Source organism: Budorcas taxicolor, chromosome 17 (assembly GCF_023091745.1).
Source record: "Budorcas taxicolor isolate Tak-1 chromosome 17, Takin1.1, whole genome shotgun sequence".
Classification (NCBI taxonomy): domain Eukaryota; kingdom Metazoa; phylum Chordata; class Mammalia; order Artiodactyla; family Bovidae; genus Budorcas; species Budorcas taxicolor.
This window is the reverse complement of record NC_068926.1, coordinates 52,294,317-52,316,295: the sequence shown is the minus strand read 5'-3', so window position 1 is coordinate 52,316,295 and position 21,979 is coordinate 52,294,317. Positions and strand designations below refer to the sequence as shown.

The 21,979-nt window shown below is 51.7% G+C and overlaps 1 protein-coding gene and 1 long non-coding RNA gene across 6 annotated transcripts; one reads left to right on the top strand and one right to left on the bottom strand.

The window, feature by feature from the left end:
• Window positions 1-1,035: 1,035 nt before the first annotated feature.
• LOC128062162 (uncharacterized) lies at window positions 1,036-8,478 on the bottom strand. 3 transcript variants are annotated; one of them, XR_008200801.1, is made up of 3 exons: window positions 8,372-8,478; window positions 1,548-1,705; window positions 1,036-1,119 (listed from the first exon to the last, which is right to left on the bottom strand). It is a non-coding gene; the product is annotated as an uncharacterized LOC128062162 (long non-coding RNA). The 3 variants fall into 3 exon arrangements; XR_008200800.1 differs by having other exon boundaries at window positions 8,364-8,461; XR_008200802.1 differs by lacking the exon at window positions 8,372-8,478 and adding an exon at window positions 8,068-8,099.
• KMT5A (lysine methyltransferase 5A) lies at window positions 2,192-20,697 on the top strand. 3 transcript variants are annotated; one of them, XM_052654509.1, is made up of 8 exons: window positions 2,192-2,279; window positions 7,590-7,711; window positions 8,806-8,962; window positions 12,043-12,262; window positions 12,644-12,731; window positions 15,572-15,631; window positions 17,865-18,055; window positions 18,852-20,697. In XM_052654509.1, the coding sequence occupies exons 1-8, from the start codon at window positions 2,270-2,272 to the stop codon at window positions 19,060-19,062; spliced, it is 1,059 nt and encodes a 352-aa protein (XP_052510469.1). In that variant the 5' UTR covers window positions 2,192-2,269; the 3' UTR covers window positions 19,063-20,697. The 3 variants fall into 3 exon arrangements, with proteins under 3 accessions (XP_052510469.1, XP_052510470.1, XP_052510471.1); XM_052654510.1 differs by lacking the exons at window positions 2,192-2,279; window positions 7,590-7,711 and adding an exon at window positions 7,270-7,342; XM_052654511.1 differs by lacking the exons at window positions 2,192-2,279; window positions 7,590-7,711 and adding an exon at window positions 8,435-8,523.
• The last annotated feature ends 1,282 nt before the right edge of the window (window positions 20,698-21,979 follow it).

Below are 21,979 nucleotides of genomic sequence, written 5' to 3'. Positions count from 1 at the left end.
CAAAATGTCATTACTTACCATGATAGGAATAGCAAGTAAAAGGGCATGCACGAGTGAGTCCCTCCCCCTGCCTTCCAGTCTCCTCTCCTATTGACAGAACCTGAAACTAGCTGACAAAGGTGCAATACAGTTTGCAGGATGGATACTGCTGGGCAGGGTAGAGAAGAGTGCATTTGCAGCTGAGAGACCAGCACAGCCTTCAGTGGCCTGTTCGATCTAGCCCCTGCCTACTTTCCCAGCCTGATCCCCTCCATTCTCCCCAAAAGTGAAAGTCACTCAGTTGTGTCTGACTCTTTGAGACCCCATGGACTACAGTCCATGGAATTCTCCAGGCCAGAATACTGGAGTGGGTAGCCTTTCCCTTCTCCAGAGGATCTTCCTGACCCAGTAATCGAACCGGGGTCTCCTACACTGCAGGTGGATTCTCTACCAACTGAGCTATCAGGGAAGCCCCATCCATTCTTCCCATGATATACTCAATTCCAACCACATTGGGTTTCTTTTTCTTTCCTAAAACAACCAAAGCTGACCCCCAATTCTGGGGATTTGTTTTCACTATTCCTTCTACCTGCAAGTATCTTCTCCCTTGGGGTTCACTTATTCAGGGTACAACCTAAAGTCACGAACTCAAAGAGGATTTCTCAATTTCATCAATCTATAGAAGCAGCCATCTCCCCACACAGGCTCTGTAAAATTCCCTATTTTCATTTTACCCACAGCATTAATCACTATTCAGTATTATCTTTATTTTTAAATTTGTTTAAACTTTTTTTGGCTGCTCCCCATGGCATTTGGGATCTTAGTTCCCTGACCACGGATCAAACCTGTGCCCCCTGCATTGGAAGTGAAAATCTAAACCGCTGGACTGCCAGAGAAGCCCCTTAATATTACCTTTAAAAAGTGGTTTCTTATTTCTTTCCTAAGAAATTTAGGCATCTGTCTTATTTGCCACTGTGTCCTTGGGGGATCGGACAGAGCCAATAAACAGCTCAATAAATGTTCAATTAATGCATTTTAGTGAAAGTAAAAACCTCTGTATATCTATGGAAGGTGGAAGGAACCTGGCAGATCACAGATGACTCCATCATTTGACAGCTGGGTAAGCTGAGGACCAGAGAGCTGAAATGATATACCAAAAAGCACAGTGAGTGACAAGTGTTGCTTCCTACTTTCCCCACTGCTTTCACATATATCACCTTGTTTTGCTCTTCTACTTTCCTGGTGTAAATGATAGGGTCCTTGGGCAATGGTGGGGATTCCAAAATCATCTCGGGAACCAAAGAGAGAGAATGGACCTCTGCTCCTATCTCCAGGAAGGATCCCCAGGGAAGAGCTGTAACTGAACACCTTATCTGTGTTCAAAGCAAAGAATACCTAGGATACCTGTGTTTCTCAGGGACTTAACCGACAGAGGCTCCTCTGGGTGGGGAAAGGCGCAGGGTTGTTTCCCTGGGGTGAGGGAAGCCCTCTAGTGGACTAGCACTCAAAAGATTGATCCAGGACCCAGAAATAAACTGTTCCGTGACGTTGGGCAGCAAGTGAGTTACCTGTTCCTTCTGATCCTCTGTTTCCCCATCTGTAAAAACAGTTGGGGTATGTTGGGCTAGGATCGCTGTGGTTCCAGGAGGCAGACTCAAGTCAGTTGGTAAGAACTCTGCCTGCGGGTTTTGAATACTGGAAGAACAGACTCCATAAACCTTGCAACCTAGGAATGAATGGATTAAACTGCTGAAAAGGTCAAGGTGGTTCGGATGTTAAACTGCTGGGGGCTAGGCTTCCCATAAGGGGTGGTCGAGAGGTCAAAGGTCGGGTTCCGGTCAAACCGGAGAAAAACCGGAAGTCCCCTGTGGTTCTACTCCGAGCCGGGGCCGCCAGCCGCGTGATTAAATCTCCCAGGGGCGGAGCTTCAGCTGCCAGAGGGAGGAGTTTGGAGCCCCCCAATGGCAGGGCAGCTCCCCTTCCAGCACAGCCAATCAACGCGGAGAGACGGTAAAATTTAAACCCCCCCCCCCCCTTCCTCCGCTGAGACCTGTCCCGAAAGCGTTTGTAGAAAGTGCGGCCGCTCGCCCCGCCCCCCTGAGGAGGCGGGGAAAAGGGCGGGCTTTCCCTCCAGAGTTTGCCTATCACGGCGGGCAGCCTGAGGAGAGACGGGCAGCGGCGCCAATCAGGGCAGCAGCCGGGACCCGGCGGAGCAGTTGGCTACAGTTGTTGCAACTTTTTTCGAAAGCTGCGTTTCCCGGGAGATCCTAGGCGGTGACAGAGCAGGGCCATGGCTAGAGGTATTGGCCCCGGTGGCCAGCGCCGGGGCTGCTGGGTTGGGGGGGTCGCGCTGCAGGCGACACCGAAGTGACGGGAGCAGCGTCGGGAAGGCGCTCTCCCGCCGGCTGCTCGGAAGGCGCGCGGGGACTAGTAGGGTTGCGGGGGGAGGGGCTGCGGAACCTTTCTCACCTCTTCCCCACCCTTGCTCCAGAAGCCCCCAGAAACCCCTCCCACTCCTGTGCTTCGGTTTCCCCTTTTTAAAGTGTGGGCACTTGGTGACCTGCCTCTCGAGAGGCAACGGGGCCATATGTCAAAGATGTTTGGAAACTAAAGCGACTAGCACCTCAAGGGAATGGTTGTCATTGATACAAATGAGGGGGAGGGCGAGGCTTCGCTTGCTTAGGGGCTCTCTCTGGTTTGGAAAGGAGGTGACCCGAGGTGAGGGCGCAGATCGGTATCCTACTTGGTGGGGAGCGCGTCCGAGTGGACACCGCGGCAGGCGCCTTCCTTTCCCTTTCCACTCCCTGAGTCAGCTCTGCGCCGCCGGGGCGGGGACGGGCCCCGCTGGCCCACTTTGGGGTGAAACAGGTCCCCTGGCACCTCCCGGCGCGGCCCTTCGCGCCGCAGCTGATCAGGGCTCCTGCCCACGGGAGATGGCTTGGGTGGGGTTGTGCTGCCGCGAGGGAGTCGATGTCTCTGCCTGAAGTTCTTCGCACAATTAGTTTGCTGTCAAGACAGACCCACGTTATGCGGCAAAGTGATCTCTAACCGCCGGTCGTTTCCAGCCACTGTGTCTCCTTCATGCAAAAACTTGAGCGTGCCGGTTCACTTGAATTATTATGTAAAAGAAATAAGTCGAGGTTTTACATTTTTCTCAAAATTCCCAGGATATTGCACGTTAGTAGGAATTTGCCTTAATGCAGTATGCAGGCAGATCTTTACCTTCTCAGCCACTCGGGAAGCCCAGGCTCCCCAGAGCGGTCATAATGAACAAAATAAGGAAATATTTATTGGGCTTCTTTGTTTTCAGCCCCTGCACCCAGTTGCATCATTTATTGTCGTAGCATCCCTTTAGGGTCTTTGGGAACAAGACTTACCTAGATTTTGATTAAGAAATAAGGCATAGTGAACTTCAAGTTAAAGAGCTTCATAACCTAGTCCACAGAGAAAAGTAAGATGCCTCAAATATTCTTCTTCAGGAAAGTGTTAAGCATCTAAAAGTATATTTAATAATATCTGGCTAATTTATCTGACAAATCTGAATAAAATTATGAAAGTGAAAGTAACTCAGTCATGTCTGACTTTATGGCCCCTTGGACTCTAGCCCACCAGGCTCCTCTGTCCATGGAATTCTCCAGGCAAGAATATTGGAATGGTTTGCCATTCCCTTCTCCAAGGGATCTTCCCAACCCAGGGATCAAACCTTCATCTCCTGCATTGCATAGATTCTTTACAGGCTGAGTCACCAGGGAAGCAAGCTGCTGAATGTTTCTAGGCTGTATTATTTAACCCTCCCAACCTTTTATGAGAAGATAGTGTTCCATTTCACAGATGTAGAAACTGAGGCTTGGGGAAGATAAATCACTTGCCTAAGAGTTATGTGACTAAGATACTGATAAATATGAAGATGCTTTAACATAAAAAATGGATACTGCTGTCCTCAAACTCAAGACACTAAAATACTAATTCATTCATTTGACAAGCATTTATTCATTACCTACTGTGTTCCAGGCCCTTTGCTAAAGACACAACAATGAACACTGACAGAGATAGAGCACAGGTAGGCTAGAGGGGTGGGAAGGCTGCTGTAGGCCACAGTGAGGACTGTGTATTTCATCCTAAGAGCAAAAGGGTATGGTTAGGGATGGGAGGAGTGGTGAGAAGCACATGACGAAAATCTGTGTTCTTGGGGACCACTCTAGCTCCGATAAACTGGAGACGGTCACAGTGGAAAGATGGAGACCAAGTAGGAGGCCGTCTGATAGAAGGACAGATCCTACCCAAACAAATACTTTTGAGGCTGTAAATATTTACATGATTGTAAAATTTCTAAACCAGAGAGGAGTTGCCAGATATCTGAACATTATGTTCATGTGACTTAGCAGGGCTCTCAAAGTGAGCTACAAGCTGTGAACAAAGACTGCTTTTCTAGAAGAAAAAGACTGACCCTTTAATTGAAGTACTGTAAATAATTCGATATCTGATGACACTAAATGCCCAATTTAATGATTTGCAAGAATAATGAAGCCTAAGAAATAAATAACTACAAATGGCGGGGGGGCGGTGGGGGGGGGAGTCAAGTGACTCAGTGAAAATCACTGACCATACATTATAAAGGTGATTCATAAGCCTGTTATGCTAGAAGCTGGGAACTCTCCTCTTCACTTTGGCTAAATAAGAGAGGTAGAGGGACTTCCCTGGTGGCCCAGTGCATGGGGTGAGGGTTCGATCCCTGGCCAGGGGAGGGAAGATCCCATATGCCTCCAGGCCAAAAAAAAAAAAACATAAAACAGCAGCAACACTGTAACAAATTCAATAAAGACTAAAAATGGTCCACATCCAAAAAAAAAATTTTTTTTTTTTAATGAGGTAAAGTGGAACAAGCAAAGAGACAGAATGGCTAGAGTAAGTCCAGTGACTTTGGCCTTCAGCTTCCACCTCTGAAAAATGAAAATAACAGTTTGTAAAGATTAACTGACACAATAAAGTACCTGTCTCTAGGGGATAATTATTATTAACCCTTATTAAGTATTTATTTCAATGGCCAAGAGGTTCACTTTGTTTCCCCCTACAGATTAAGCAAACTATTTTTTAAATGCACTACTGCTAAAATAGGTAATTTTAAATGATTTTGATGTGATGGGAAAAATTAAAGGGGCTTCCCTGGTGGCTCAGCCGGTAGAGTCTGCTTGCAATGTGGGAAATTATGGGGTCTCAAAGAGTAAGACACGACTGAGTGAGTAACACTTTCAAATATTCAGTAAATGTTAGCGGTTAGTATTATTGGTGATAAATTATATTTCTGTGAGATCCTGGGCACCATTAAAAGTTTTTATTTCTGTGACTGGATATTTGTTACGCACATAGGAACCTCATGACAGAGAAAAGAAACTGTTCTACAACTTCACCGAATGATTTGTACTATATTTTCTAGCTACTAGAGCTGCAGAGTTGAGAGGAGTGGGTGCTAGACTTGTATTTTAGTGCATCCTCTGCATCTGTGCACTAAAATAGAGGAAGATGTAGCCATGGGTATGTGTGTGGGGTGGGGGAGTGAAAATAGTATGAGAAATGGACAAGATGACTTGAGCAACTGTTTCCTACAAACTACAAACCCTCTCTGCCCCTCAGAGGTAACAGATACTGTTTCAAATGGCTCAACCTGGGTGTCCCAGTGTCCCTTTGGAATCCTAAGTCTCTGCATAGTCTCTTGGATATTCAAGTGGGCAGAGTACCCTATCCTGCTGGAATTAGTGGTTGGGTGGAGATGGACTTCCCCAGCCCTGCTGTGAAGGATTTTAAAGCATGAGCTGATTTGGGAGGCTGTGTCCTGAGCAGTGTCTTACCATTTAATCCACCGTTTTATCCCTTCTAAGAGGAAGAGGAGGCAGCTACTTAAAGTGATAGCCATTTGTTTATGTGGGTGTTGGAAGGTGCCCTCCGTAGGTTGTGGAATTCATTGATCTTGGTTTTTTATCCATGAGGACGCTGCAGCCCAGGCTGGGGAAGAGACTTGGCCTTTGTCACAAAGCACCTATGGAGCAGACGCAGAGAGAGATACCCAATCTTTGCTTCCCAGGCCATAACCGAAGGCTGGATGCCCTGAGGTGTTTGTTTGCATCTATGACTTTGCACAAATACAGGGACTCTTTGTTGGCTGTGAGCCCTCAAACCCTAATGGCTACAGCACAGTGGTTCAGGGCAGTAATCTATGCGGAGATACCACAGTGCCTGGAACCCCTGCCTCCTAGGACATTTCTCATGGGGGGACGGGACACTTGGCTGACCTGCTAATAAGCCTTCTGGAACGCCATTAGCTCCTCCCTACCTATTTCTATAACTGGTAAGTTAGTGGCTGGGAGTGTAGGCTCTGGGGTCTGTTGGCCTGGAAATCTAGTTCTAGTTCTGAGAACTTGGCCAAGCTCCTCACTTCTCTGAGGTGGTTTTCCCTGTCTGTGGAAGAGAAAATAATAAGGCTTCTACCTTCAAAGGGCTGCTGAGAGGTTTGAATGACAAGGTATGCAAGAGAAGCGCCCAGCAAACATGCTATTATAATTCCCGCTTCATCTCTCCAGGGACCGTACGGATCTGGTGCAGCCCGCCTAGGTTTGACATCTGACCTGATCACTTCTAGTTCTGTGACTCTGGGCAAGCCCCTGCATCTCCCTGAAGCCTCAGCATCCCCATCATAAACGGGTTAGCCGCAGGACCTGGCTCCCAGGGGCTTGCCGGGAAGGTTAAATGCCCACGGAAACGCTCCCTGAGCACAGGCTCGGGCACACAGGAGGGCTCTCGTTCACCGCTGCGCGCTGCGCCTGGCACGGACGGGTCTCCCGAAATATCCGTGGAGCCCGCGAGAGTGGGAGCCCGGCCGGCCGAGAGCCCCGGGCTGTCATTATCATGTTTCCCACCCCTTCCTCCCGGAGTGGCTGAGGACGCGCGAGAGGGGGCGCGCCCGAGTTGGGATTCGTCGCGGCCGCGGGCCCGCCCTCCTTCACTCCCTCCCTCCCTTCGGAGGAGTTTCTCAGCTCCGCCCCTGCCAGCCCCCTCCCCGGCCGGGAGCGGACGGTGGGCGGCGGCGGCGGCGAGCGGGCGGGCCGCGGAGGACGCGCCGCCAGCGCCTCCCTCTCTGCGTCCTCGGTCCCGGGCCGGCCGGGGCTGCCGCGGCGCGCGGGTGCCGGGCCCTGCCTCGCAGGCCATGGGGGAAGGGGGCGCCGTGGGGCGCCGCCGGCCCTTCCCCGGGGCGCCGCGGCGGCGCTGGTGGCGGCGGCAGCAGCAGCAGCAGCGGCAGCGGCAGCGCTGGTGGCCGGGCCGAGGCGGCGAGGGCGAGGGGCGCGCCGCCATGGGCCTGGCCGGGCTGCAGGTGGGTGTGGCGGGCCCGGCCGCGCGGGGGGCGGGCGGCGCGCGGGGCCCGGCCGGGCCGGGCGGCGGGAGGGCGACGCGGGCCCCGGCCCGGCCCGGCCCGGCCGGCCGGCCCACCGCCGCCGGGCCCTCGGAACATGGCTGCGGCGGGAGGCGCCGCCGCGGCGCCCGGCCCGGGCGGCCCCGCTCCCCGCCCCGCCGCGCCCTGAGCGCCCCCTCCCCCGCTTCCCCCGGGTCCCCCTCTCCAGGCAGGAAGATGTCCAAGCCCCGCGCGGTGGAGGTGGCGGCGGCGGCGGCGGCGGTGGCAGCGACGGCCCCGGGCCCGGAGATGGTGGAGCGGAGGGGCCCGGGGAGGCCCCGCACCAACGGGGTAAGCAGGCACCCTTCCCGCCCTCGCTCGGCGCGCCCCCAGGGGCCGTGCGGCCGGGCGCCCCCGCGGGCCCAGCTCCGAGAGCACGTGGGCGCGCCCGCGGCCCTGGGGCGGGGGTGCGGGCGGGGCGCCCGGCCGGGCAGCTTCCTTTTCTGCTGCCTGCCTGGGAGTGGCGTCCCCACTCGCTCCGCCATGACCCTGGCAAGCTCTGACCTCGGAAAAGTTTGTCTTTATGGCATTTCCACACCCCGAGACCCGGCCATCCCGGTGGCGGCTGCGCCTTCCCAGAGTGTGCGGGGCCTGCCCGGGGCCCACGGGGAGGTCACAGGTCTTCGCTGACTTGGTGAATGGCTCACCAGGCAGAAAGGCCTCCAGCAGTGTTTCTGGGAAAGCCCTCCTCCCGTTTGTGCTTACTCGGAGGAGAGGCCCCACACCCAGAGACACCAGCGGTGACCCGTACCGCCCCACCGGCCTGCCCACCGCAGTAGAGTAACCGCCCTAAATGCCTTGGTCTGCTGTGCTCCGCACCCGCCTAGTTAGCCTGAGAGAATTTCCCCAGCCGCAGCCCAGTCCCGCAGTCCAGGGGCTGCACAATTTGAGAGGGGCCGGGGTTGGGCTCATAGAAGGCTCAAACAGTCTTGGCAATTCCTACCAGCTGACCTCAGGTCCAAGAAGTGGTTATTCAGGTTCCCTGAGGCCTGTCTGTGCTGGAGTTCCTGCAGCTCCTGCCAGGGCAGTCAGCTGCTGCTCAGAGGCCAGCTCTTCCAATTCTGGCCTCGTTTGCCCTGGTCACTCTAACCTTCTTGTTACTGGTAGGTTGCCTCCTTCTATGGATCTTTGTGGACAGCTGGTTCTCTTTGCTGGCCAGATGTTCCCCCTGCCCTCTTTAAAAGACTAGAATTAGAGACCAACTTGGACCTGGGGGATTCTAAACCTTCCACTACTAGGCTTCCCGTAGTAACCCAGTTTTTGAACCATGTTTTTGTCCTTTTTTTTTTTTTTTGTCTTTTGGATTCCAGTTGCCCTTTCTCCATCTAAATGTTGTAAGATCTTCTTCTTCAAGCCTCTTTCAGAATATGCATTTGTCGTTTTAGGAGAATGTATTTACCGGGCAATCAAAGATCTATACCTACATGAGCCCGAACAAATGCTCTGGAATGCGTTCCCCCCTTCAGGAAGAGAACTCAGTTGCACAATACGAAGTCAAATGCCAGGGGAAGCCATTAGCCGGAATCTACAGGAAACGCGACGGTAAGCCTCTGAAATGGCCCTCCTCTATCCACCGCTGACGGGGTTGCATCCTCAGTAATAATGTATATATGCTAGGTTTCCTTATCCAATCTTTTCAAGCCAGAGTTTGCAGAGTTTGAATCATGTCCTGTCTTGTTGAGAAGAAACATAGATACGGGGGGAATAGAGCCGCCTGTTCCAGGGCGTGTGCCCTGTTGGTCTAACAGGTTCTCCCTGTTTTTGCAAGAGTTAGCATGTCCTTCAAGCTTGGTTTTCTTGCCAAGTTGCCAAAATAAGGCAGCTGGCATGTCGTTAGAGAGGTTCACAGGCACTAAAAGTACAGAAATGATGAGTCTGGCTTGTCCAGACCAGGCACTTGTACTGCAGCTGAGTCGTGTGAACCTAAGGAACTGACTTCCTTCTCTTTTATGAGCTGGCCTTGACCTCAGTTCTAAAGGTTCTTTCCACTCAAGTGTTCAGTGCTACTCTCTGAAGCAGCGTACTCCAGAATGAGATTTAGAGTTAAAATGCTGAGCAAGAAAGCACTCGGTTATTGAAAGTTCTGTCTGGCCCTGCAAAACATGCTGAAACCTGTTGGAAATTTTGCTGTAACTCAAATATTCCCTTTTAAAGTTGTGGGGATGGGGGCTAGTGGTGAACTTTCTCCAGTTACTCTGCTCTAAAACTTGCTTTTAAAGAAACAGCAGCTACCAGCTGCTCCAGCAGCGCTATACAAGGAAGCTTTGTATTTGTTAACAGAAAGTGCCATAAAGGGATGGGGTAGCCCAACCTCTGGTCCAGATCTGAGAACCAGGGGCAGGAGCCAACCCTTGGCCTGATTCCCCCTGGTGATGTTATTTCAAATGGACTTAGATTCTAATCCTAGCTCTACCATTTATGAAAGGAAGGGTCACAGGCAGGTTACTATGGTTTTTTGAGCCTCAGTTTTTCATTTGTACAGTGGGAGAGAGGAGTCCTGCCTGAAGACCAGTTAAAGCATGGGTGCAAAAGGCCTTTGTGAGCGAGTTCCCTGGTGGTCCAGTAGTTAGGATTCTGTGCTTTTACTCTCAGGAAGAAAGTTCAATCCCTGGTCGGGGAACTAAGATCCTACAAGCCTCATGGCACAGCCAAAAGAAAAGGGAGGGGGACTTTGTGAGCGCGCCATACTGTCAGCCCATTTTCCACCGGACGGGAAGCATCACAGCCTGCCCCTCCCTGCATCCCTGCTTCCGCAGCACTTAGGCCAGTACTAACCACACTGAGACTTGGGAAGGGCCTCTCTCTAGATGCCATAAGCCAGCCTCACATCCCTTCTGGGATGGGGCGGGATATAGATTGTCCTGAATGGTGACATGGGGCACAAGTTAGCTTATTTGACTCAAAGTGTTACTACATGGTGACAGTTGAAATGGGGGGCTGGATGAACACTGGAGGAGACCCCCATAGACCGGGCGTCTATCCATGATTCTCGTCCTTTTTCCTGCCTTGATGCAGACTTACGTGATAGCTAATGTTCATGAACACCACCCACTCCCAAGGTTATGCCCGACGTCTTGGCCTTAACTCCCTCTTGTTCCACTCAAGACAGTATGTCAGGGAGCACTGTCTGTCTGGACCATCTGGAGAAAGGTCTGGATGGCTGCTGATGTATTTATTTTTTTCTTTTGTTTGTTGAACTATTATTCAGATATCCTGACTTTCACCATTTTAAAGGGTACAGTTCACTGGTTTTAGGTATACTCACAGATTTGTGCAGCCATCACCTCTGTCAAACTCCAGTACATTTCCATCACCCCAAAAAGAAACCCTGTACCTATTCACAGTCATTCCCCATTCCTACCTTCTCCCAGCCCTGGGCAACCACTGATCTGTTTTCCATCTCTAGATTTGCCTGTCCTGGGCATTTCATATAAATGGAGTTGTAAAATATGTGATCTTTTGTGTCTGGTCTCTTGTACATTATAATGTTTTCAGGGTTCATACATGTTGTAGGCTGTCCGTACTTCATTCCTTCCTGTGGCTGAATAATATTCCGTCGTGTGGATAGACCACATTTTACTTACCCATTCATCAGTTGATGGACATTAGAGTTGTTTTCACTTTTTAGCTCTTATGAATAAGCTTCTGCAGGCATTCATGTATAGGTTTTTATGTAGACATATGTTTTTAATTTTCTTGATAGATGCCTAGAACTAGAACTGCTGAGTCAGATAATTCTCTGTCTTAACATTTTGAAGTCTGCCAAACTCTTTTGCAAAGTGACTGCACCATTTTGCATTCCCACCAGCAATGTAGTATTTATTTTTTAAAAGTAAAAAAAATTTTATGGAAAAAAAAACAGTTCAATACTGATGTTCCATGAGTATTTTTAGTAACAAGTCATTGGCAACGTCCCCCACAACACACTGAACTGCTATTGGGGCACCATGCTGAGAACCACTGTGAATGCCATGCTTCGACCCTGTTAGAAGAGGGAACTAAAAAAAAGAATCTGAAATGAATCATGCCAGCGAGCTAGCCCTTGGGGAAGAGGTCTTTGTTGGGGAGAGGTTCTGCTTTATCACCTTACTTCCGTCCACCAGTGCTGCCCCACTCTGTAGGGACTGAGCTTTTCCCCCCTGGAGCCCATTTCCTCAAACGCCATCGATGGAGCCCTCATGCCAGTGTTGCTGGCTGTGACACTTCTGCTTCAAAGGCTCTTCCTTCAAGATGCAGACAACCTGATGGGTTGATTAATCACAAGAGCAGAATCCAATCACAATACATATATATCAACTTATCGTGGTCTAATACTTCAAATATCTTATAATTGTATTGATCAGTCATACCTCAACAAAGCCGGAAAAGGGGGGGAAAAAAAAGATGCAGAGACCAAAAGCTCTGCCTAGTGTCTGGGTCAACAAGTAAAGCCTGATCTTTTCCCCAAGATACTAGTTAGTGGACACCAGGCTTAACAGCCCAAGGGCACTACTGCCCAACACGCCCCCACCCGCATTCCCCCAATCTCCTCCCGGAGCCTGTCTTAGCAAGCAGCCGAGGGCTGGAAAGTGGGAGGTGTCAGGTCCAGAGTCAGCCTGTCTCTCCCCACCCTCTGCCCACAGAGAAAAGAAACTCTGGGAATGCAATACGAAGCTCCATGAAGGCCGAGGAACAGAAGATCAAAGACGCCAGGAGAGGTCCCCTGGCACCTTTTCCAAACCAAAAATCTGAAGCTGCAGAACCTCCTAAAACCCCGACCTCGTCTTGTGATACTCCCAATGCAGCTGCTGCCAAGCAGGCCCTGAAAAAGCCCGTCAGGGGCAAACAGGCCCCCAGGAAAAAGTAAGTGCTCCCTGGAGCCACTTCTCATGCAGGGCAACCTGCTGGGTACCAGCTGGGGGGAGGCCGCCCACCCTCTCAGGCCTTTGAGCTATTAAGGCTCAGATTCCCGAGACAGCACCAGGGATACTGTTATTTGTCCGCGTCCTGGTCTGCCTCAGGTCCAGAGCCCCGACCCTGCTGAGAGTAGGCAGCCTGCCTTTGGCACTCTTTCTGAGGCTGCCGTGGGCAGGTGAGCTGAAGTGACCCCGGGCCACGGTGGACAAAGGTGTTTTAAGTGACCCGATTTCCAAGGAGCCTGCTCCTAAAGGGTCGCCTGCCTCCTGGCTGTGAACATGGTCTCAGCGCTAACGCTTGGTTCCTCCTCTTCCTTTCCCACCCCAGAGCTCAAGGAAAAACACAGCAGAATCGCAAACTCACAGATTTCTACCCTGTGCGAAGGAGCTCCAGGAAGAGCAAGGCTGAGCTGCAGGTAGGGTCACGTGTTTCAATTCCGCTCTCAAAGGGGCGGGGTGGCCTGGTGGGCAGTGCTCACTGCGCACCACCTGAGCTCTCTTTGCATCATCACGGGAAAAGTCTCTTGGCCTCCGCAGCCCCAATGTCCTCCTGGGTCTAGTGGGGGTCATCATAACTCCCTTGGGTCACTGTAGTGCTTAGTTAAGATGCTTCTGTGAAGGAGCCCTGTCGCCTGTAATGTGGGGTATGGGAAGTCAGGACCTGCAAGGCTTTGGCAGGGCCATTGGAGCCTGAGACTGTGGGGTGGGCTGTGTGCTCTCTTAGAGAGCGTGTTTATCTGCTGTCCAGAGGTTTCCTGTCTCGAGATGATGAAGAGCACTGGCTTGGGAACTACTTCCTGGTTGTATGACCTCAGGGCTTAACTGCTGTCTGTCTCTCTGCCATGTCCTGTGAAATGGGATAATGTAGTCGAGCCCTGTGCAGTGGTTGGGAGGGTCACGCACGTTAGTGAACGCGCATGGAACACTTAGAACCATGCCTGGGACGCAGTGAGGACCTATTAACCCTTGTCACCATTGCTTCCCCCGCATTGTCCTTTCCTGGGGCTCCTCTCTGGTCTTCCCCACGCAGCCACAGAACCTGCGAAAACCAGGCAGGAAGACCAGCTGGGCTCTAAGGCCCCCGCCCGCCGTGTTTGCAGAGTGCTGAGCTGTGCACAGTTGATCAATATTTGATGCAGTGAGGTGTGGTTATTGCCTTTCTGTTAGGGAAACCCAGGGTGTGGCCTGGCCCTGCAGCCCCCAGCTGCTTTCATCCCCCCTCCCACCCAGGGGCAGCAGAGCAACCTCTAGGCTTGGGAGGAACGTTCAGGACTGCCGCCCCCACAAGGGAGGTGGGGGACCCTGGCCTCTCAACCCTCAGACTCTTCCGCATTTGGACGTTGAATCTGTAGCTGTACAGACGGTGAGGCAGCATCTCTGTGTCTCCTTTGAATTGACAAGACTTCATTTTTTAAAAAGGGGGGAGGGTGTCATTTTTCTCCCCCGAGAGAGAAGCTCTGGCTGTATTTCCTTAGAAAGGCAGTGTCTTTCAGCCAAGAACAAGCTGTTACAAGCTGTTTGCCTGCAGTGGGAGGCTGTGCGAGGTCAGCCTAGAGACAGCACTGCAGAGGGCGAGGCGGTGCCAGCCCCCAGCACCCGGGACACCTCCCAGCTGCGGTCAGGAGCCGCAGAGCCCACACAGGGAACCTGGGGGTCCACCCAGCGCCGCTGTGGGCTGCAGGGTGGGGGGAGCCTGAGTTGGCCTTTTTTAATTAAAAAAAGAAAACAAAAACCAGGGACTTTTCTTTCTGGAGGAGTGGAGGCTGCAGTGGGTGTGTTGCCAGAGTGCTGAATTCTACCGCAGGCAAGCGGAAAGCAGCTGGCAGTGGCTCCCCAAAGCTTGGTCTGCAGGCAATCAGGCCCACTCTGTGGCTGGATGGAGAGCCAGGGGCCAGGGAGAGCCACGCTCTGCCCACCACCGTTTGTGTTGGCTCTGTCGGGTGGGCATCCTGGCCAGGTGATGGCGGGCCAGGCTGGTGGGGCTGCGGCTGGCAGAGGTGAGGCCTGAAGGCAGGGCAGCCAGGTCTCTTGGGTGAGGCCGATCCCAACCTGACTGCCCTTCTGGGCCAGCCAAAGCCGAGGTGGACAGGGCATTAGGGGAGGGTGTGGGTAGGTGGGGCGAAACAAACAAAGAGCCCCGAAGACACCTCGTTGTGGCTGAAGACAGAGCAGGCGGGGCTCAGTCCAAGGTCCAAGTCCAGGGCAAGAGGGTGGAAACAGGGCCCTGGAGAGATGCCCTGAACCCCTTGTTGCTTCGCTGTGGGAGCCCCTTCTCTGGTTGGCCTGGTCGTGGGTGGGTGACAGCCCGCACTGGGCAGGGACTGCAGTGTTGGCAGTGCCCTGGCCGCGTCATCACCAGCCCAGCCCAACCCTGGGCCTGGCATGCAGAGCAGCCTGCTGACTCCGGCTGGGCACGTCTCGAGTCCTTCCTGCCTTCACCCTGGTTCGCACCTTGCTCCCTTTCCAGGCCCTCAGTTCCCCAAGGACCGACTACTGCTGCAGTCCTCTATAGGACGCTTGGAGCTAGTTGTTCGTATGTCCCCAAACCCCCCCAGAGTAAAATGGACTCCTTGGCTGCACATTCAGAGTGTCTCACCTGGCCCCAGCACGTCTCCTCTGTCTCATTCTGTCCCAGCAGGAAAGTCCCTGTCCCCACTGCCCACCACCTATCCCAGTTTTCCCACGATTACTCCCATCTACTTCTGCACGCTTATAACTAATTATTTAACAAGGTGGTTGTGCCTGTGCGTGTGGGGGCAGGGGATTGTTGCCTTGAGGGCTCACTACGTCCAGGTGCTGTTCTCGGTCAGGAGATGCCACAGTGAACAGAGGGTGGACATGGTCAATGGTGGGTACACACCTCCTGTCCAAGTGGCGCAGCCTCTGATCAATTTAGCCCTGGCTAATTTTATATGCAGTCAGAGTCCTGATTTTTACATGTCCATGATTTAGATATTTTGTAAAAGTCTGTGTGGGCCAAACAGAGCATAGCCCCAAGCCACATTCTGCCACAAGCCCTATTCTGCCCTCGAGGCGTCCCGTCCCCCTCCTGGCCCACCTGAATGCCAGGTGATGAACGGCCCACCTGAGACAGGCAATGAGGAAAGGATGGGGGCTTGGTGGCCTGGACATCCCTGGGGACCGATGCCATGGAGGCTGACTGAGTGGACCCTGTGGCGGCCGGGACTCCCAGAGCGGCCTTGGTGAGAATGCTGATGCGCTTGTTTTTTTTTTTTTTCTCTCCCTCCCCATCCAGTCTGAAGAAAGGAAAAGAATAGATGAGTTGATTGAAAGTGGGAAGGAAGAAGGAATGAAGGTAAGGGGCCGCAGGGCCCACCGTGTGGAGGCTGAGGCTGTGAGATCACTCCCTCCCTGGTCCAGAGGCCCATGCAGGAGTCAGGCTGCCTAGATCTTCTGATGTCGCTGTGACCAGGCAGACTGTTGCAAGTTGTCAAGGGACTGAACCCTAAAAGTATCCTTAAGGGAATGCCTCCTGAGGGAAATGAGATACTGTCCTGTGGAAACTTCTCATTTATTTATGGCTGTGCTGGGTCTTCGTTGCTGCGGGGACTTTTCTCTAGCTACGGTGTGTGGGGGCTACCCTCTAGGTGGTGTGCTTAGGCTTCTCGTTGCAGTGGCTTCCCTGTGGAGCATGGGCTCTGGGGCGTGCAGGCTCCAGTAGCTGAGGCTTCTGGGCTCTAGGGCACAGGCTCAGGAGTTGCGGCGCATGGACTTAATTTGCTGCTCCGCCTTTGTGAGATCTTCCTAGACCAGGGATCGAACCTGTGTCTCCTGCACTGGCAGGCGGATTTGTACCCACTGTGCCACCACGGATGCCCCTGAGGAAACTTTTCATGACGAAGGACTTCCCTCACAGTCCAGGTTAAGAATCCGTCTGCCAGTGCAGGGGACTCGGGTTCAACTCTTGGTCAGGGAACTAAGATCCCACATTGCCACAGGGCAGCTAAGTCCAAGTGCCCCAACTTCTGAGCCCATGCGCTGCAACTAAGATTTGACACAGCCAGTAAATATTTCTTTTTAATCACGATGAAATTTATACATATGTATGTAACTTACCATCGTAACCGTTCTTTAAGTGTAAAATTCAGTGGCATTAAGTACATTTTTCATTCACAGTTGTGCAACTATCCCCTCTGTCTAGTTCTGGAACCCTTTTGTCCTCCCAAACGGAAATCCCGGACGCACCAGTAGCCACTCCCATTCCCTGCCCTCAGCCCCTGACAACCAGTCTGCTTTCTGTCTCTGTGGATTTGCCCCTTCTGGACATTTCATACAAATGGAGTCATAGAATGTGTAGCTGGTTGTATCTGGCTTCTTTCATTTAGCATGACACTTGGGGAAACTTTTAAAAGGACAGGCTCGTTTTTTCTATACTGTTTTCCTGGGAAATGGCAATGCCCAGGAAGATTTGCTTTTCTCTCGCGTGCTCAGTTGCTTCAGCTGTGTCCTACTCTTTGCGACCCTATGGATTGTGGCCTGCCATGCTCCTCTGTCCGTGGGATTCTCCAGGCAAAAATACTGAGTGGGTTGCCATTTCCTTCTCTCTGGGATCTTCCTGAGCCAGAGATCAAAGCCAGGTGTCATGTCTTCTGCATTGGCAGATGGGTTCCTTACCACTAGCGCCGCCCCCTACTTTAGTATATTTCAGACACAGTGGGACCATGAGAGGGGAGGAAGTCTCAGTGGTAGTGGCCAGATGGGTCTGGGCTAGGACCCAGGGGATGGGAAGCTTCAGGTTCCACCTGCCACTGAGGGGAATCTGAATTTAGTTCTGGGTCTCCCTGCCAGTCACCCTCCATCTCCATTTAAAATGGAGTGCAGGAGGAGGTCAAAATAAATAAAATGGAGTGAGGAGAAACCCAGGCATGTACATTATGGACTACAGGAGAGACTCAGAATGTTAGGTCCTACTCTTCCCCTAAAAAGTAGGCCAGAATGTGGCTTTGAGTCTGTGCTACATCACTTCCTAGCTTGGTGGCCGGGGACACATGACTCTGCCTGTCTAATCCCTAATTTTGCAGGTTTTTGGGCAGCACCCACCTAGCAGATCTCTCAGGATCCCATATAACAGTGCTTTGCAAACGAACACAAGGGAGCTCTTTGGGGTGATGGATTCTGGCGATGGTTGCACAACTATGTATGCTGAATGGGCTTCCCTAGTGGCCCAGTAGCAAAGAATCCGTCTGCCAATGCAGGAAACACAGGTTCAATCCCTAGGTCGGGAAGATCCCAGGGATCCGGAGAAGGAAATGGCTACCCACTCCAGTATTCTTGCCTGGGAAATCCCATGGACAGAAGAGCCTGGCGGGCTACAGTCCGCGGGGTCGCAAAAGAGTTGGACACGACTTAGTGACTACACAACAACAGTACGCTGAATGATACCCTTCAAACCGTGCATGTGGAATGAGTGGATTTTATGACCTACTGCAGTAAGGCTGTTCAAAGAATGTATTGCAAGCTGCTGGCCACTCACGGTGGCATTTGTTGCTGTTTATGAACCAATCCTCCCTCTCGGCACCTCCCAACAGATTGACCTCATCGACGGCAAAGGCAGGGGCGTCATCGCCACCAAGCAGTTCTCCCGGGGTGAGTTTGTGGTGGAATACCACGGGGACCTCATCGAGATCACCGACGCCAAGAAGCGGGAGGCTCTGTACGCACAAGACCCCTCCACGGGCTGCTACATGTACTATTTTCAGTATCTGAGCAAAACCTACTGGTAAGTCCCCTGGGGCTTCACATGGCTCTTCCCCACCCTGGCAGAGGTGCAACCAGAGGGCCACCAAGGGCATCCTGACTCTTATTTTGGCTCCAGCTTCTTGCCTGGTGCTTGCTGCCATTTTTCAAAGCTGCAGTGCAACTCTTCCTACCCTTAATTCCCCCCCTCCACACACACACCACTTCCATTTTTAATTCTGGTGATTGAAGCGGTTCTGGAGGCAATCTTGGCCACCAAGCGGTGGACCCGTCATGTAAAAGCCCGCAGAGGGGCTCACCTGGCCTTCTGCCTAGGGCATGTGACCAGAGCAGCTCTGGGAATCGCTGATTTCTCTGTCCTCTATGCGACGATATCAGTGATTATTGTTTTATTTTATTTTTTAATAGACTGTACTTGTAACGTTCCCAGCAAAACTGAGTGGAAAGTAGAGAGAGTTCCCATATATCTATCCCACCTGCCTCCACCATCCTGCACAGCCTCTCCCCTACCCTCACCAACAGAGTTGATTTTTATTCATTTATTTATTATGCCGAACTCCACAGTCATCTCTGGTGCTTCCACAGAGTCTTTTGCATTCTTGTCTACACTCCCCCACCTCCCGCCCAAATACCCCATACCCAGCGCCCCTCTGGGCTCTTAAAGTTACATATATATATTTTTTGAGTTGAATTGCTTTCCCAAAAACATGGCTATAAATCACCATCACCCCACCAGAGCTGAGAGCAAGCCCTGACTCAGACTGGGTTCAAAAGCCTCTTTATCAATTTAATCCTCTGTCGCCCTCCCTCCTGGCCAGCGTGGATGCAACCCGAGAGACGAATCGCCTGGGAAGACTGATCAATCACAGTAAATGTGGGAACTGCCAAACCAAACTGCACGACATCGACGGCGTGCCTCACCTCATCCTCATTGCCTCCCGTGACATTGAGGCCGGGGAGGAGCTTCTGTATGACTACGGGGACCGCAGCCGGGCTTCCATTGAAGCCTACCCCTGGCTGAAGCATTAACCCAACGGTCCCGCCCCCCTCCCCCCTTCTAAGGACAAAGTGCCCTCAAAGGGAATTGATTTTTTTTTTTTTTTACATACTTAATCTTAGCAGATTACTTCAGATGTTTTTAAGAAAAAAGTATATTAAGATGCCTTTTCACTGTAGTATTTAAATATCTGTTACAGGTTTCCAAGGTGGACTTGAACAGATGGCCTTATATTACCAAAACTTTTATATTCTAGTTGTTTTTGTACCTTTTTTGCATACAAGTCGAACGTTTGTGCTTCCCGTGCATGCAGTCCAAGACTCGGCACAGGTTTTAGAGGAAAGAGTCGAACATGAACTAGGAAGCCGGGTGACGCACCTGCCTCCAAACGAAGAGCCAGGACTCTCTCCCCCACTCCCCACATACCTGCCCCCCGCCCCCAGCATCCCAGTGCCAGGTGGGCTCCCCCAGGGCCTGGATGGGATGTTCCCAAGCTCTTGTTTGTCCTGACATCTCGACAGGCGCACATTGAAGTGTATGAATATTTTTTAAAAAAAGGTTTCACAGTAAGATAGTCTTCCCCTCTGCTTTCTCGAAAGCTTACTGACCCGGTGGCTCACGGGCCAGGCCTCGATTTACTCTTCCACGGGCTGCCACTTTTCCGGGCACCTTAAAGCATCAGGGCGGGGAATCAAAGGAGACGTGGGCAGGGACAAGCATTGCTTACCTAGCCCTTGCAGGGGCAGGGTTTCCCGAAACTGGGTTAGTTTCTTTATAGAAATGTGAACACTGAATTTATTTTAAAAAATAATAATAAAAATCAAAAAAAAAAAAAAAAGACAAAAAAAAAATAAACCACAGAAGACAACTTACATGTATATAGGTCTTGAAGTGAGTGAAGTGGCTGCGTTTTTGTTTTGGGTTGTTTTTAGTTCAGCTTTTTCTTTTTCCACCCTTGGTTTTGCTTCTGTAGAAGAGATATGAGATGGCACACTATTCTAATCTAAAGTTTTGTAGTGGGACCAGAAATTACTTACCCAATTCCCCACCCCCTCAGCCCCAACCTGATTCTGCTTGGGTTGAAAGCCCAGACCTGCTGTCAAGGCTTCCATGTGCCAGACCACCTGGTGTCCTTCCTGTAAAGCTGCAGCCGGGAACCAAAGAGCGAGCCTACAAGCCCCGAGAGGCAGGGCCCCTGCACTAGCCGCCAGGGGGCCGGGGAGCCGGCAGGCCCAGGGGTCATGGCTGAGGGCCAAGTGTTCACCTCAACTGTGACAGCAGGAGTAGCGGGTAGCTTCTTCCTGAAGGGGGGACCGACTCCCACTTTCTGTCAACTTGTAGTTCAGGGGCCTGGGGCTCCAGAGCTGCGATCTGGGGTCTCTGGCGCAACCCCACCCCACCCCCCGACGCCCAGGTAAATGTGAATGGAGACAGGCATGAGAACCTGTCCTCAACTTCAATGCCCCCCAGCCCCGGCCTCATGACGGTGCTACCTAAGGAAGTCTTCCCCCTCCCATACCCACCCCCACCCACCAATCCCACACTTGCCTGGTCAGTGGTCAGCAAATTGGAGGAGGATCCGATGGGAGTGTGTAAATGTGAGATAAAATGTCTTGGTTGTACCTGTTTGTGGTTTAGCTTTGTATTTAAGAAAAGGAAATAAACTTGAAAATTATTTGTCATCATAAAAATGAAACAAATTAAAATATTTATTGCCAGGCGAGGCTACCTGTGTCATTCTGTTGTTTTTCGCGAAGCAGTGGTAGGAAAAGGTAATGCACTTTCTGCTTCTTTTTTGGGGCTGTACCATGTGGCTTATGGGGTCTTAGTCCGCAACCAGGGGTTGAACCCCGGCCCTCAGCTATCAAAGCATGGAGTCCTAGCCACTGGACCACCAGGGAATTTCCGTTGTTTTTTGTTGTTGTTGTTGTTCCATTGGGTCTTTATTGCTGTACTCAGGCTTTCTCTAGTTGCGATGAGGCAGGGCTACTCTGGTTGTGGTGCGCGGGCTGCTCATTGGAATGACTTCTCTGTTGTGGAGAACAGGCTCTGGGGCATTTGGGCTCAGTAGTTGTGGCGCATGGGTTTAATTGCTCCTCAGTATGTGGAATCTTCCCAGACTGGGGATTGAACCTGTGTCTCCTGAATTGACTGGTAGATAACTATTGGACCACCAAGGAAGTCTGCCCTGTTTATTTTACAAAAGGGCCACTTAACCAGTTTGAGTCAGTTTTGGTGACTGTCCTAGGGGACAGTCTCTTCATTTTATGATGAGGGGTCAGAGGTTGCTTGTGGAGATTAAAAGTGAAGTACGTGGCCCCTTAGAAGAGTGCCCAGCATGTAGCATATATCTTAGCTGTTGTAATTGTCATTGTTTCTAACGTGCTAGACTTGATTCTCAGGTAGGCGTCTCAGTCATCAACCTTGCCTGTCTGGTGCTGGAAGTATCCCAGATCCTGATCCCTAACCCCCACACCACAATCTACCCCCGAGAGGCTGCATTCCTTCAGCCCCAAGGCACTGGAGGCAAGTTGGAACTGAGGGCAGAGTCCTCAGTTTACAGGTGAAAGGTCCATTTCCGGCATAGGCTTTCAGCATCTGTCAGCCGTTGCCCTAAACAAATCACTTACCCTCTGAAATCTGTCCATCAAGTTGGGAATGGCCTCTACCCACCTTCCTTGCAGGGGTTTCCTGAGGATTCAGTCATCATATACCTTACCATGGAGGGGACAGTGTGGCCTGGTAGCCAAGTGCTCAGCCCTGGAACCGAACCTCAGGTTTCACCCACTTCGCCGCTGTGTAACCTTGGGCAGGTTACGTAACCTCTCTGGGCACCACTTTCCTCCCCTGTGACATAGAGACAATACTGGTGCTTGCATCGGGACGATCGTGAGGATTGACTGAGTTTAAGACATAAAAGTACTTGCATGAAGATAATCTTCAGGAATC